This window comes from Trachinotus anak, unplaced genomic scaffold (genome assembly GCF_046630095.1).
Source record: "Trachinotus anak isolate AG129_WGS33_773 ecotype Australia unplaced genomic scaffold, CSIRO_AGI_Tana_v1 ptg000019l, whole genome shotgun sequence".
Lineage (NCBI taxonomy): Eukaryota > Metazoa > Chordata > Actinopteri > Carangiformes > Carangidae > Trachinotus > Trachinotus anak.
In genome coordinates this window covers 20,943,936-20,961,140 of record NW_027273870.1, presented here as the reverse complement: position 1 = coordinate 20,961,140, position 17,205 = coordinate 20,943,936, and the positions used below count along the sequence as shown (strand labels likewise).

General features: G+C 42.8%; 1 protein-coding gene across 1 annotated transcript in view; it reads left to right on the top strand.

Annotated features, from left to right (window-relative positions):
* Positions 1-17,205, top strand: part of znf827 (zinc finger protein 827) — a 65,811-nt gene that overhangs the window by 25,422 nt on the left and 23,184 nt on the right. Inside the window, exon 5 of the mRNA XM_071503098.1 lies at positions 7,696-7,974. Within this exon, the coding sequence (XP_071359199.1) occupies positions 7,696-7,974 (279 nt within the window). The remainder of the gene's footprint in view (positions 1-7,695; positions 7,975-17,205) is intronic.

Sequence of the window (17,205 nt, the reverse complement as noted above, 5' to 3'; positions counted from 1 at the left end):
CTGTGAGCTGTTTTTAATGGTTTTTAAAACAATGAGAGCCTAAAATGTCTGGGAGTTAGTTCAAAACCGTAGTGAACAGACAGTCTCAGCTCTTGACAGTGGCAAATGCGTTCATATTTTTTGACTTGTCATGGGCATTAACATAAGAAAAAATGTAAAATCCCACTGATGTTATTGTTTAAACAGTGAGTTGAACACAATATGTGCCACTGCGTGGGTCTTAGGTAGATTCAGATGCTGATGCATGTTAGAGCTGCTTTTCAAAGTTTAATTATTATTGTGGATATTGATACATGTCTTCACTTGTAGAGAGGTTTATTCACGAACTTGATTGCTGTGTATTTCCCACAGGCATGATAGAAAAGTAGGCCATGGACAAACTTTCTCTGTGCCTCTGGAAGTACCACATGCCTTCAAAATGGTTAGCACAACACCCAAAGAATTCAAAACTTACTCTTATGACACTGATTTGAGGAAGACAAAATACTGTATGTATGACTAAATGCATATACATATTTTGCATGTAAATACACTATTTAGGACAATAGCATATTTAGATAGATGTGAAACTTTGCACATTCACAGGGATATGTTGCCTTTTTATATGTAGAAAATGTATAAATATGTACCATGAATTTCCTTTGTGTACAGTACACACACACACACACACACACACACACAGACATATATATAATCTTTTCACTGACTGTCTACTGTATTTTCAGTTAGACAGTCACAGATACAAAGACTTGAAATATTCCAGTAACATTCCCGAAAAAAGCGGCCCAGCTGATGCGATACTGGGACAAATGCAGGAAGGATGTCACCTGGGAGATCTGATTTTGCAAATCTTTATTCAAAAGATGATACATCTCAATGATTGGGGCCCAGTCCATGTGCAAATTGAGAATAATGTCAAGCCGAGCACATCTAACTGATTTATTGTCACCCTCCTTTTGACATGTCATTTCTGTGTACAATTTAAGTGTGTTGGAATAAGTAAAAAACAGGAGAGATTCTTAGCAAACTAACAGACTCCAAGCATACCATGAAAAAGTAAGAAGAAGACTGGGAGTGTTGTTCTGATGCTGAGCTTTTTTTTAAATTTTTTTTTAAAACTTTTTAAAACTAAGGCTTCAGTGGTTTTGTGCCTCTAAACATTGCTTTGCTAACGGTCAATGGGGCTAAATTTCTTTTTTGGTATTCATCAGTTAAATTGCACCACATACCAAAACGGTGGATCATTGTGCACACCACCATGATTGGTAGCAGCAGAGTAGAACATGCACATAAAAATCAGTTTAAGTACCATGGCGCAGCACTAAAGTCATGACCTAAATCAGAGCATGTACACTAGCTTCATCTGAAATCTTGTAAGTAAATGCTCTGTTTTGAATTGTATCTTATTTCCTTCCTAGGCTTCACAAAACCCAATTGATATTCCATTTTTAAAAATCATGTATCCAGTGTGTTTTCAGGATCTTTTCAGTTTTAAGATGACACATGCTTTCTGCCTAGTAGCAGTCCTCTGCTGCAGGGCCCTGATTAGCTCCACTTAGGTATTTGGGAACTAAATGATTGGCACCTCGACAATAGTTGTTGTGGGACTAATTTTCTTCACCCACATCTTGTCAGTTGACAGGAGAGCCGAGGATCTCTAACCTCTCTAGGCATCTTCCCCCTTGCTAACAATTCTGTCTCTCTTTGTATGAGTATTACTGACAGAATGGTGGAAGATTTCATTCTATATGTGTTGAGGGGATAAACCGAAAATGTCACGATCCACAAATGGAATAAGGTGATCTGAAACCCTGCATTAAGCATTGTTAACACAGAGCTGCTGTACTTTGGGGAAAGAGCTTGTCTAAAACATGGAGAGTCTTCCTTTTCCATTCGCTTTGCTGAAACTCAGGTTGCAGTTAACAGTGTGTACCTGGCTGTCTGTAGCTGAGGATGCGATGAGTGGTAGTGCTAGTGTTAGTAATGTTTCCCATTCAAGAAGCAGTTCACAACTTGACATTTATCACCTAATACAGTATTTTCTACCATTGGTAAAGTTGCCATGTATTATTTAATAACATAATGATACAGTATTTTTTTAACTAAACAAACTGGACACACATGCTGCTCCGAGGTATACCAGGCTCAGACTGTGTTTAGATGCACTTCACCATGTTGCAAAATATCAAAGGATGAGCCTGGAGACAAAGGCAAGATTGATGGAAAAAGGTTGACCGAGGTTCAGCGCCAGGGTCGAGGCTACGGCTGCCACTCTTCCACTTAATGCTGTGTAATTAGATTGAGATCTTGAGTGAGGATGGGAGGAAAAAACCCTGGGAACATTAGATTAATTAAAAATTTATGCATAATTCATAATTAAAAAGGAATTCATAATTTGAAATGATTAGCGCCCTCAGCGCCATCCTGTGACCCCGCCAGGATGCACGGGGACTGGGCCGGCTTAGTTAACTCCCCCTCAATCTCGCACACCCCGGCGCCACATGGTTGCCCCCTGGGTGCCAGTTGCACTTCACTCCCAGACTGCACAATCAAGCCCAGGCAACTCCCAGAGGAGCCAAGATGGCTCCTCGCAATGTCAGTCCAGTGTCAAGTGGCGGACATCTTAGTCAGGGCATCATTCAAGGAGAATGAGGGAGGATATAAAAAGACAGGATGAGAGGATGTTGAACTTGAATGCATGATAATGGGTTTGAATGAATGCTGCTCCTTTGATCACAAAGTTCTTCCTTTGTTTGGGGGGGGCGGAGTTAAAGATAGAGGGTTATGAAACTGAGAAGAACTGGGCTCAGATCTCAGTGAGACTTAGCCATGCTGTGGAACAGCCAGTGAAGGAGAGGTGAGGAAGTTCCTCCTGGGACCTGTAGACTCTATTTCTTTTGACCTCCCTGCCAACCCAGATTGAGTGTGTACACGAGCAGCTCATCCCTCCTGCTTTTACACTACTGTCTCAGTGCCTCAATTCAATCCCACAAGGCCTATGAGGAGGAGGAGGAGGAGGAGGATGGGGGGGTATTGGTGGTGTATAAAAAGCTAGAGAGAAAAAGATAGACAGATAAAGTGACAGCAAGGGAAAGAGAGGGAGAAAGAGGTAAAGAGGGAGTTGCATTGAGTTCCCCAGGCATAAAAAGCCACTGAACTCTTCCTGACCTCTGACATAATAAGCATATCATTTTTTGGGCTGCCCTGCTTTCCATTGAGTGTTGTACTGATACCCTTTGATTTTTATCCTTGCACGCTGACACAACCGTTAGCTATCCAGTGTGATCCACATTTTGATTCAGAGATGAAAGCCACCGAGGCACTTTGAAATGCACGGCCCTACCCTGTGCCCAGTGGACCCTGAGTTAATAATGACAGTGGGCACTGCACACCCTCCAAACACCACCCCTCCTGTCCCCCCGCTGCGGTGACACAGGCACAACGAGCTTGACCCTGGCTGGGTGTGAATAATTGGCATGCAGGGGGTTGTGGGAGGTGTTGCATCTGTCATGATGCTTCTGCAGTTGTCTTATTTATCTTTGTCCTAGGAGAGTATCTTGCATGCAGTGCTTTGCTACAGTGAGATGACGCACAAGCAGAATTTTAACACTGTACATGGAAAACCTCGAGTACTTTAAAGACTTTTTAGAGAGTATAGATTTTTAGATTTTTATGATTTTCTAGATGTGTTATGTCATTGTCTGTTTTTTGAAAACACTATAGGGGCATCTTATGTATAGTGAAGTGTAGAAATACTTGGGTTTTGTTGCACCATCTCTTAGTTGCCACTTAATATTTTGGATACTGAAAGGTCTTTTCTCAAGTTTTGTCTCTTTGTGAACATCTAGATTTAATCTGCATGTCCCTTGCTTTAAAGCTCTGCATGAGCAGACAGGGGGAGGCCTTTTGTGTGTGACCTCTGGTCCATACATCCCCACTGCAGCCATCAGTATCACTGTCCAATGTCTAGCACACTGTCAGCTATTGTTGGGTTCTCAACCTGCCCCACGTAGCCCTTTGCTTCTTTTTTTCTCTGGGAGAAAACAGCAGCCAATTGTCAGAGGGGGAGCAGGCCGGCGTGACAGAGGTGGAAAGCTAATGAAGTTATTTGACGGCAGCCCTGGCCACGGAGCGAGAGGTGAGGCGGAGTGGACAAGCGCCTGGCAGCGAGACGGATGAGGCGCGAGAGAGAAGCGTGGCAAAGGGGAGAGAAACAGGGAAGAGAGCGGCTATGGAGGTAGTGTTGGTGGCAGGTGTCAGAGGGGTGTGATAACATGGAGACAAACTGATAGCATCGTCAACCCTGAGCTAGAAGCAGCCTTACAGTATCATGCACAGGGAGCAGACATTGGCCTGGGTACACACTCACACAGCCAGGAAGCTCACAGAAGAGAAGCCCAGTCACCCAGAGATGCCCATCTCCTCCTCAGATGTGTGTTCACTTCACAAGATGACCTGCCAGAGCCTGAATGCTCATGATGCTATTGTGATTGTGAAATTCTGACAGACAGAAGGCCAAAGCGTAAGCTTAGCATTGTAGGCTGAGTCGTTCCTGTTGATACTGTGCTCTGGCTTATTGTTATTGAGCCATCAGCTTGAAGAAATAAAAAAAACTTGCCCATTGGATTAGGCTACTAAATAATTCATTGGGCTCTGTAACATAGATTCTGAGTGGAAATACACTCTATTTATAGCGACAATCCAAAAGGTCACAGGAGTGGTGTGACTTTGTGTGTGAGTGCACGGCCTGGGGTTGTTTTTGTTCTCATGAGGCCACAGAGGAGAAGAATTTGAGAATCTAAGTTTGTGTTGAGTCTGTATTTGTCAGTGGCTCATATGCATCCCAGCATTTGCGTATGGTTTGAATGCAGCATGTGCGCCGTCGTGTGCAGCAACACGAAGTAAGGATTTTTCTTAAGATATGGATAAGTATGTGTCTGTGCAGGTTAAGGGGATAGTGTATTTTTATGTGTGTTTGTAAGACAGTGACCAAGTGTGCTGTCCCTGTCTGATCCGACATGGCCCAACACGCTTCTAATTAGAGGACGTCCTTCCAGGTGCTGACCAGGTTATACTTAGCCTGCCCGCTGACATCTGACGGTGTGACATTTCCAGCTGGTGCCGCGTGCGACCCTGCGCCACTGCCCCTGAACTTGAAGGTCACTGTCCCCCCCCCCCCCCCCCCCCCCCCCCCCCCCCCCACCACCACCACCGCTCAACCTCTTCCTTCTACCCCTCTTGAACTGCAGCCCCGGCCTGCCATGGTGTGGCACTGTGGCGGCGTGGCACTGCATGGGTGGTCAAAACACCAGCACCTGTTCCCTTTTCCTGCCCTGTATCCCCTGTCCCTGAGCCCTCTATCCCTCCGGCATAGATCATCATTAATCAGAGAGGCCGGAGCCGGCACAGATTGATGATGCGAGCAGGGGGCGGCAGGCCTGTGGCGGTTAGAGATGTTAGGTGAGACGGTAGGGTGAGGAGCGGAGCAGATCTCTGCTGGGGCCAGAGGAGACTGGACAGCAGTCTGCCAAGAATGATAGCCTCTCTTATATCCATTCCCTGTGTGTGTGTGTGTATGTGTTTGTGTGTGAGAAAGAGAAAGACAGATAGTGTACATGCTGAGGTGTACAGATTGTTTGAAGTGTCAAGGGTTGAGTTAGAAGATGTGTAGATGTGTTATGTTGGTGTCACACTTTGCCACAGTTAAATGACGTTAGCTTTCAGATGTAAAAAAAAAAAATAAACTAAGGTTATTATTTGAATTTTTTAAAATGTAAACAAATAGAGCTTAATTAGTAATAATTAATTCTCTGTGGTGTCAGCAAATGATTTTTCTTACTTCAGACTGCATAAACAGTACTTTTACAGTGACACGATTTTAGAAATGTATTCTGCTTTCAGGAGAAATGACTCTGGGGTACAGATATTTTTATAATTAACAATGATAATTTGAAAAATATTGAATGCAACCTCTGTCACAGTTGGTTATCACTATTGTATGTGCTGGCCTGCCTGTTAAACTTTGCAGTAGCAATATGGTTCTGCTTCCTGATTCATGATTCATGTGTAGAACAAATCACAACGCTATAGTCACAGATACTGTTGCACCCATATCACCCCCCCCCCCCCCCCCCCACACACACACACACACACACACACACACACACACACACACACACACACAGCTCCATGTTTAAATTAAACCATTAGCACTTCCTTCTGCAGATCATCATCAAAATAGCCATAAGTCTGAAAAAATCACAAAAAAACATTAACTCAGAGGTGAAAAGAAAATTTTCCATTCTTTTAATAACATGGCATATTGTGAAAATATATTTATATTGTACAACTAACACAAAATGGCTCTAACAGCATAACTTGAACACACATTCATGTAGCATTTCAAGTTTCAAGTACTCTGATCACTGCTGCCAACAGCCAGTCCACTTAGTGAAGTGCTTGGTCCTGAAAGATGGTATGGTGCATCTGTAGTAAATGAGGTTTTCAATAGTGGACAATAGTATCTGTTTTAACTTCCCCATGGTTCCCAGTGCACTGATTAAAACAAAGAGTCAGAGTTTATTTTAAAACATATTTACACACACATGCACATACACAGTTTATGTACATATGTATATGTATATATAATACACACAGTGTCTCTCAGTGTTTTATAGCCATTTTAAATTTCAATACTGTAAGCTATAGCCTATATAAACCTTCGTTTTAGCACCGAGTATAGTGGAACGTGCTGGGAGACACAAAGAGACGCGCTTGCCCCGCTGTTCTTTTCTTGGCGGCTATCGGAAGTTGCTCCATGTCTAATTATTAATTATTCATCTAAGGCGGATTAGATGTGGCCCAGTTTCTCTTGAAGATGACTGTAGTGCAGAGGGATCCATGTGACAGTTCACTCCCTAACCTAGGCTACACACTGCAGAGATGGCAGATAAGGCTTCAGTTGATTGCAATCGCTTTCCACACAAGTACAGGAATTATTTCATGTCCTTATGTCTGAAGAGGATTTAAACGATGTCATAGGCAAGAAGGAATGAGAAAAAGCAGACTTAAAGTAGACTGGTGCTAAGAATAAAGTGCACAAGAATGAATGGGATGGGAAAAGTAGCAGTGTGAAGGACAAAGGAAGTAGGAGAGAACTTGGGAATTAGTTGCGGATGCCCTAAAGACTTGAGAGGACAGCCATGAGGTTGCACCCTCTGTGTTGGCCCAGCATGCAACTGTGGCAATGATGAGAGCACTTTGTTGTTCCATTTAATTTGAATTTCCATGTATCATACTGTGTGTGTGTGTGTGTGTGTGTGTGTGTGTGTGTGTGTGTGTGTGTGTGTGTGTGTGTGTGTGTGTGTGTTCCTCTTCACTCATATTAAGATAAAAAGTGAAATGTTTTCGTGGCATATTACACTAAACTTCAGGTGTTGTGTTTCATTCAGTTAGCACCATCATAAATTTAAGGTAGATGCTTATTACAACTTCTAGGACCTGTCGTATGCAGAATGGAATTTGCGACCTTTGGAAACAATGGAAAGCTTCCATATGGCCTTGTGTTATTGCTGAGTTAAACGTATCATACACCTTTCAGCTTAACCTGCAACATTTAGGCACAAGTGGTGTTAGTTCTTTCCTTCTCTTACTTTTTTCTCATTCTTTCTATCTTTTCTGTCTTTCTGGCTGCAGCGGCCAACCAGAGGGAGACGCTCAAGTCTCCTTTCCACCTGAAGGAAGAGCCCAAAGTAGAGGAAGCGCTGAGCCCTAGACCATCCTCCCAGTCACAGAGCCAGGTCCAGCCGAGCTTCCCTGCAACTTTCTGCCAGGACGGACCAAAAGGGGCTGCAGCAGCCACAGAGCGCCCAGGGCCACTGAAACCAAGGGAAGGAAGTCCCATGGCAAAGAACAGCCTGCTGAGCCAGGACATCAACATGAAGGTGGCCTCTGAGCTGCTGATTAAGCTTTCAGGTAGGGTGTACACTTAGCTATGGATTTATGTGATATGTTTGCGATAAGGGGGAAATGCAAATGAGCTTTATAGTTCTCAGGTTGACCTATGCAACAGTCCACACAACTTTGCAATTCCAATAAATCTAAGCAGAACAATAATTTCAAGTGGTCTTGAAATTGTGTATGTATGAGATGTAGTATACATATACTATATTTTATACTTTGTGTAAAAACTGTATACAAACATTTGAATGTGTAAAAAAAAAAAAAAAAAAAAAAAGCATAACACCACACATACCCTGTGTTATTAATATCTGTGGTGTTGGTCGGCTGTTCATGGGTTTCAGATCAGCCAGTACCAGCTCGGGAGGTTAGCTGTAGGCCAAAGGTTATGTCACCGACAGCCATATAAGGGGTTCTATTGTTTTCTACCATGCCACAGCTAACCAATCTAAAATTGGGGGCTTCTCAAAGGTGAGCAAAGTGTACCTTTGGGGGAAAAGCAAATATGGTGGAATAGACTTTGTTTTCTGAAGCCTCTGCTCTAGATGGTGGCTGCAAAGACTTTGTATCTTCTGTGATGATATTCGGGTCGCTTGTCTTGACCCTTCATTTTCTCTACCCTTCTCTGCATCAGGTTATTCCAACTTTTGTGCAACAGGGGGGAGGTTTAACTTTTTGTAGTCGTTTTCTCTTGTTACGTTGTCTTGTTTCCTACAAAACAAGACATACAGCTGGCAGATAAAGTGTAGTATCTGCTTACATTATTGAACTTAAAACTCATCCCTGACTTGCCCTTTGTTCCATTGCCATGTCTGAACCTGTGTGGACTACCCTGACATCATCCAGTGCAGCATGATTTAGCCCTTACAGCTTCTGGTTTGAACTCAGCAAGAATGTCAGTAACGAGTCCACAGGCAGGGGTTCCTGCTTGGTTCTTAATTTTGTTGCACATTGCCGTACTTGGCAGTATGTAAATGGTAACTGCTGCTTTCCAATTACTTTTCTAACGGTTTGTGTCACTGCTAAATAAAGTTTAAAGCCACTGCTTATTTTAGCCCCCATCCAAACTCACTGTTGAATGCCAGGTCTAGTTCAAGTGTGTTATGGACAGCTGTTTGTCCACTGTGGGCTGCTGGAGTGTGTCTCTCAGGCTATCAAAAATGAAATTTGTTGAAGTATGTATCAGTATGCACCAGCAGAGCTGGCTTTTCTAGCTTATGTTATATGCAAGAAAATGTGCTTGCATGCGTGCTGTACACATTTTTTCTGAATTAACAACTATTTTTCAAATTTTAGTTCATCTAAAACCTAGCAGGCCTCATGGGGTACTTTCACTTTGGAAAAAAATACACACTGATATCAACATTGGAATGAGTAGTACCCTAGAACTGTGCAGCCATAAAATTTACAATGTGACACACTTGTGCAAATATGCATCCACAGTATTAAAAGCCACAAAGCAAATGGCAGACTGATGGTGGCGCAGTGGGGCGTTGCTCTATCCGCGGCTCTTCATCCAGTGCCAGTGTGTGCGTGCTTTACAGACACCTCACACACCGGTTGCCATTGTTCTCTCCGGGTCGACTGGTGTTCAGAGTGACTCATGCTGGCTGGGAGCTCAGTGGTACTACACGTGTGCTGCTCCACTGCCTGCCCCCAGGTCACGTTTCCCTGTGTGTGTGCATGTTCTTTTGTGTGTGCATTTGAGGAAGACAAAACTGACATGATTACTACATTAAAACAACACACAAAAACAAATACAAGACACTGGCCTTCGTGTGTAAAATAAGAGAAATCGAGAGAATGATGTAGGCAGTGTATAATTCTTCCACTGTACTGCCTCCACCTATGTTCTTTGTTTCATCTCTGTTATCCCTCTGTCTCCTACCTTTTTTGCCATTTCCAATCCTTGCACTGACATTATCCTGCCAGTTTATTTGGTCCTGAAGCAGCATGGCCAGCATTTATCCCCTCCCATCACTTACACTAGCTCTGCAAGGTTGACCTAGGTTAGGGAAAGATGCTGCAGCGTTCATCCGTCCGCTGGCTCCCTCTGCCCCCTCACACAGTCCTTGGAGCGCAGTGCCGTCCATTGCCATGGCAACAGCGGGGGCGGTAGATGGAGAGGGCTGTCTAGAGTGACAGCCTTGACAAGAGTCTGGACCCTCAAATGACCCTGGGGGGAAGGGAAGGAGAAAAAGATGGCGAGGAGGAAAGAAGAGAGCCAGGGAAAGGTCAATGCCGTTACAGTCACGTGTGATTATGGTCATGAGGTTCAAGGGCATCTACACTGTAACCTCTCTCTGTCCCCTGGTAAAGGTCAGCCCAGAATACAATAACCCTGTAAAGATACTTTAATAGGGAAATCACACTGGGGAGTGTAGGCTAAGCATTTTCTTTGTTAAAACATCACTATTAGTCTGTTAAAAACTGCTTATTTCCTCATTCTTGCTTGTCAGTACAGCAAATGGACACAACCTAATTAAATTTCTGCTGCTCATCCCTCCTCGACCATGGCATGGGACAGTTAGAGCAAGTGGGGTTGTCATCATTACTGCCCATTGTGCTGTAACATGAGTTGCATCATCCCTTTAACTAGGTCACTTCTTCTTCTCTTCTTCCCCCTCTCTCTTCTCTTCCTTATCAAACATTGGTTGGTCTCGTTGAGTCGCCTTGCTAGCGCTACCTCCCCCACATCTGTTTAAAACCAGGCTGCTGGTGTCTGGGGGCTAATTATGCCAGGCTAAATAGTCCCTGGCGCCAGCGGCTAACGTGTCCTAGCAGATGGGCACTGGTGTTGCAGGGCAAAGGAAACATGGCGTCACAGGAAGGGAGAGGGGAGGGGAGATGCAGGGCCCTAGGTGGTGCCCTGGCAGACTGGCATCGTGTGGGCAACAGCCGCGCCACCCACTCACCATCCAGCCACCCTCACTATAGGTGTGAAATCACACTTTGTGCTCGCTTAACTCATTCCTCATTCCTTAGGAACAGGCCCTCCATCTCTGAGGACATTTTACAGGCCCTCTCCCCTCTTCAGTGCTTGTTACCTAGCTAATAAAAGTTGCTTTAAACTATTTTGACCACTAAGGAGCAGAAAGACCTCGCAACAGAAACAAATCTTTTGCTTCTGAGGTTCTTTTTATTGATATTACAGAAAACAACCTACTTACATAGAAATGGAGCAATGAGCTTCCTTTTGGAAACTGGTTACCATTCAAATGTAGGTTTAATACTAACTCCAGGTTTGGATCACCAAGTCTAGTGATAGTGGAAGTCCATGGTTTTTTATGATGTCATATGATTTTACAGGGATGACAGTATTGGCCTGTAGTGTGGATATTGTCATTGTCAACTAGATAAACTGACACTTAACACTTACATTATGTGCCGAAGAGATTTGTATTATTTCCCTTAAAAAATAACTTCTGACCTACCACTTTTAAATTCAACTTATTGTTGTAATTCAGCTGTACCGCTCCATATTGATATTAAAATGCATTCATTAAAATGCAACAGATGAAGTGGCGGAATATACAGCTACAGTATGCAACAGCTGGGTTTTTGTGGGGTTTTTTTCTTTTCTTTTGCAGCAGCAGAGGCCTGGTTGGCCATGCATGATTTCCTGAAGCTAACCGCAGTGGATCATAGTTCATAATGGCTCTGAGCTTACTAGCTACAGGTAGATTATACAATGTGCGCCGCCTGCTGCCCTCAGGTCACAGCAAGGATTTAGTCAAGGGAAGTGCAAGGAAGTCTAAAAGCAGTTTAGGATGAATGATGCAGACAGGCTTACTGATGTTGACATTCTTGCTTAAATTACATTATGTTTTATCTCTATGCGTGTACTGGTACTAGAATGTGTTTATTTACATTATTCACTATTATTACTGTATATAATTGCTACGCATTTCCACCACACAATTTCATTGCAGTGAAGTGATTTAATCTTTATATTAAAATGACAAGGATCTGTGTAGTTTGAGAAATGTGGGAAGTGCACCATCAGTCAGGTTTAGGAATAAACCAAACTCCAAGCAAACTGGAGTAATAATAATAATAATAGTAATAATTATTATTATTTTATATATATATATATATATATATATATATATATATATATATATACACATACATATACATATGTGTGTGTGTGTGTGTGTGTGTGTGTGTGTATGTAGCCTTTCCCCTTTTAGTAACTGTATGTAACACTCATTATTTATCTTTACCCTCACATAAAGGGATTCATTATTTATTCAGTGTGGATTATCACAGCATACTGTTCGGGCTGTTCATCATTCTAATTTACAACACTGGCATTACTCTACAGTCTTACTTTATGTTAAGCTCTCTGCTCTGACAGTGTCCTCACCATGCCCCCTCAGTGTGGCCGCTCGCTGACCTCTCTTACTCCCACCCTCCCTACCTCCATATTCTGTCTCAGTGGCTCCTCATCACTGCCTATAGTTCTGTTTACAGAAATGGAGAGCCGGCTCCTTTTGCACCATACTATATGTATTGTTTCCTGGGTGCCTAGGATAAAATCTGAGACATGATTGACAGAATCACTGAGGCAATCACTTCCCATCCTTTGTCTTGACCTTATATGATAAAATTTTGGTGGCCTTGGATCAGCCCTGGCTTGTGCCAAATGTTTTTTGTTTAGAACTGCTTTATAAGGGCCATATCTGGCTCCTTATGTGCTGTTTATCAAGCACACTGCTCTAGAGTCAGATGTAGCCGCAGTTTGCAACCATTGGAAGGCTGAACTACTGAGAGCTAACTGGTCGAGGATCAATTGTAGCAGCAGCTGTCTGTGAAGTCTGCAGGCAAGGCTGCTGTGGCTCCCACATGACATGCAGTCTCCACACTGCAGCCTTTGAAGCGCCTGAACTCTTCACCCCTGTCTGAGCAGGTCGACTAGAGAGCAGGAGAATAGAGAGATTGAGAGAGAGAGGGATGGGGGGAGGGATAGAGAGATGTGGAATAACAGAGCTGGGAGAAGGGTAGAGTAGGATAACGGGAGGGGGGAGAGGTGGAGAGGTTGTCATTTAGGCTCTAGCCATTCCTCATCCTTCTGTCCTCCCCCAGCTCTTCTCTCTCATCCCACTTTCTTCTTTCCTCTCTTACCCTCGGGTCTTCTTTTTCTGGCACTGTTTGACAATTTTTTTTTCCTCTCTTTACCCTTCCTCTTTGCCTCTCCCTCTGTCTTTCTCCCTCACTCCCTGTCTGTCCAAGTTTTTGTTCCTGTGCTGTCGATGCATCAAAGCGGTGCAATAAATTGACTTTGCATGCATTAAACCACTAATGGTATGTGGCTTTTTCGTCTAGTGTAGTGTAGTTACAAATCTATCCTGAGTCTGTATCTACCTACTGTATATTCTCAACAAAATGGGCTGTCATGTCCGCACAGATTCAAGTAGACACCTGAGGTCAAAGTTGATCACTAAAAACAGAACGTTGCACGAACCCCAGTCACTTTCATTCTGACTCAAAACTTGAGTAGTGCTGCGTCAGAGGGAACAAGGTATGTATAGTGCATTTGGAGCAACTTGGCATACAGCAAGACATACACATCTGAAAGTGTGCAACATTGCCTACATACCTTATGGAGCTGAAAGAAGCTTCCATCTGCCACTCTTTACTTGGTCAAAGGTTTGAACCTACTTGATCCAGACAGATCTAACAGTTTGTGATTACTGCTGATGCCCATGCTGTGTGTGTAAGCATAGATATGAAACTTAGGCAAGTAAAACCCAACTAATACTGAAAGTTCACCACTTATTTACCAAACAAATGACTGCCAGTAGAACAAAGATGTGTGCAAGTGTACTTACCTGCTACACCTGCTTTTAAATTAACTAAATCTTTAAGCAATTCATTGTTGAAACCTTTGGGGAAATGAGGAAAACTCATAGGAATTCGTTACTCAAAATTTTAAAAATTGGATTTAAATAGAACAGTATAGCCCAGACGTGTCAAAGGAATCTTTGTATTCTTGTGTGGCCCTGTGCCCTCTTTATATGTGGATGTTGAAACTGAAAATGATGTTGGTAAGATGAATCTTAGTTCTGTTAGTTACAGTGGACTAGATTGTCCCTGTCTAATACTCAGACAGAGAACAACCAGCCAGACTCTGATGAGAACTTTGTGCATTTTGTTGTTCTACTAAAATTCTACAAAATCTGGGCCACATTGTTAAAAAAATGTAATAAAGTACATTATATTGTATGTAATGAAGAAATACTCAAAATGTAAATTTTTGTCTGTTATTTAAAGTTTCTCAAATATTATCACAGAAGCAGCTGCCGTATGTATCACTCCTGTCCATTTCTTTTAATTTCACAATATAAACCACCAAATACCACCAAATGTGAGTGATACAACTATAATATAAATTTATACACACACCTTAATAGCCTGCAGTTTAACCTCTTCTATTTCTCATAAATCTTGAAAATATTTTTATGTTTTATTTATATTTGTTGAGTTTTACTGGCATACTTGGAAGGAATATTAAAAGGAACTGGAGCAACACTGACACTAAAGAGAGGCTATGATATTTATTGAGAAAGGGCACAGGCACTTTTGTACATACACGCACACACACGCACACAGACACATGCACACACACAGACACAGACACACATTCCTCCAGACCTGATTCTGTGGCCTAATGGCAGCTGGTGCATCACAGAGGAGGCTCCTGCACCAGAGGAAATGACACATACGTGCACAGACACAGGGCGCACATGCACTCACTCTCTCACAACAGACACACACACACACACACACACAAGCTGGATTCAGGCAGAGTGAGGGCTGCTTTTTATGGCTTCAGAACATTAGGTCATGACCTCGACCAAAAAGCCATAGCTATTATCGGTGTGGGAGTGAGACCATATTTTAATTTTTTATTTTGTGACAGGTAGACTTGGCCCACTGTGATGTGAGGCTTTCAATATGTTTTCGGTGTTTACGATTAAATATTTTCTCTCTGTGTCATGTGATCTCTCTGAAAGGGCGCTCTGGGATGTAAGCATGTTTATAGTATCTTTTAGTACGTGCATGTGTGACTGTGTGTTTTTGCAGCTCAGCAGTCCACTCAGCCTCTGTCGTTAGGGTGGTGATCCAGTGATAGAAGCTTGCGTGTCCCTTGGTTGACCCTTACAGTGCAGTGCCCCCTACCCCTCCGCCCTCCTCTCTCGCTCTCTTCCTCTGCTCTGCCCCTCCATCAGCCTCCCCTAGGTTACTCTTGGCCAACTCTGGCCACCTGATTAAGGGATTAGTGGGGCTGATGGTTGTCAGTGTCCCCCACATGCTGGCTACTACCAATAAACCAGACACCTGGACCTAGGGGAGGAGGCTGGGGGGAGTTTACACTTTAATGCATCCACATAAACAATATGTTTATGTGCAGTGTACTGTAAGCTCAGTCTTGGTGTTTCACACTGGCCTCCTTCAGCAGAGGAGTGGAGAATGTGAAGGGAGGGGTGGCAGGGTTAGTGCAGGGTTACTGTCTTGTATCTCCCTCCCTCCCTCCCCCCGTTTCTCCACCTCCTCTAACCTCCCCCTGCCCCTCCTACTGCTCCTGATGCCCTGCCAAATTCATATATCCCATAATCGTGCTGAGTCGCCGTGTCAGCAGCACTGTATCAACTGTGCTGCTTTGTCTTGCTCCTGCTTGTCACCACACTGAGACACTGCCTCCTGCCATCACTCCAGTCAAAGATCAGCTACCTTGGATATACAGATGCTAAAGGATGTCTCAACCAAGGTTTTTTTCCCCCCTTCAATCCAATTTTTTTTCCACATTACACAGCTGCACAGCGTGTACTTACTGTAGCCTAAAGTAGCCCCACTTTTAATCTTCTAAATTTAGTTATTAGAGACCATTAGAGAACCAATATCTGACAGCTCAGTAGCTCTGCATTAAGAAAATATACCCTGCATCAGAGTTTCCTTTTAATACTTCCCAGTATTTTTTTATGGTGGCCTGCAGTCCTTTGTTTAATATCCGTAGAGAGAGGAGAGTCAGTGTTTGATTCTGCAGATCAGCTCGGGACATTCCTAACAGATGCCATCTCCCTCTCAACTATATTTAGCCTGCTCACTTGGCCTCACCTTTTGAACTTGTATGAGAAGTGACTCAACGGCTGTTTTCAAGCCTTTCAGTTCATTGTTTATGTGCTGAAAAAATGACCTGGAATCGAACACTCTTACATTCAACACCTACTTACCATAAACAAAGATTGAAGGCTGCTCAGTTATCTTTTAAAGTGTTTTAGTTAGCGTCTTTTTTGTTGCTTCACTGAACTACATGAGCTGCTGGAGCCTTCCCCAAGCATCCCGGTGCCCTGTTGCCCTAATAATTACATAGCGACATGCTAACTGGCTCAGCTTGGCTTTAGGGGCAACACTAATTTTGGCTGTTATTTGGATTTTCCTATTTTAGATATAAATCCTTTCATACAACATCTTACACACAACATGTGCACAGGATGCTTAATTTACTTATGTTCATTTGTGGGATTTTTGTTTTTTTGCTCAGATTATTCAACCAGACCAACAGAATATATTAATTATCTGAACACATCAGTTGAAGGAACAAGATCATTTATCCTCCAACTCGATCTATTGCATGTCCGTCCATCCTGAAAGAGAAATCCCTCTGTTATTTTTTTCCTCATCCAGATCAAGGATCAAAGGATAGAGCTTGTCGTATGCTTTACAGATTTTAAAGCCCCTTGAGGCAAATGTGTGATTTGTAAATTTGGGCTATATGAATAAAATTGACTTGACTTGTACAGGATTAGTGCATCTGGCAGGCAATTTAACTGAAAAACACATCAAATTAAGCCTGTATTTATTATGCAGGTGCAGTGCAGTCATCCGTGTTCGGTCAGGGTTACATGGGATGCTCAGCCAGAGGTTTACATGTTTCCAGTCTCTACATTTCAACAGCTGTAAAAAAAGGTTCAATTTAGAAACAGATAAATTACATTAACATTACATTAAAATTAACATTTTTGGACACATGTATTTGATGCTTGGGTACTGTCCTTTAGTGAATGTATTGAGTGACCAGAAAATGGAAACCTACTGTATGTACACTGTCATACAATTGAGTACAAACAGTAGTATAACAAGTGCTACCTTTTTGTTCATTCTTGAATTGTTCCCACCACTTCTTGTTCCTCTGTACACGGGTAAAAAAAAAAAAAAAAAACAGGTAAAGTAAAACTGGGA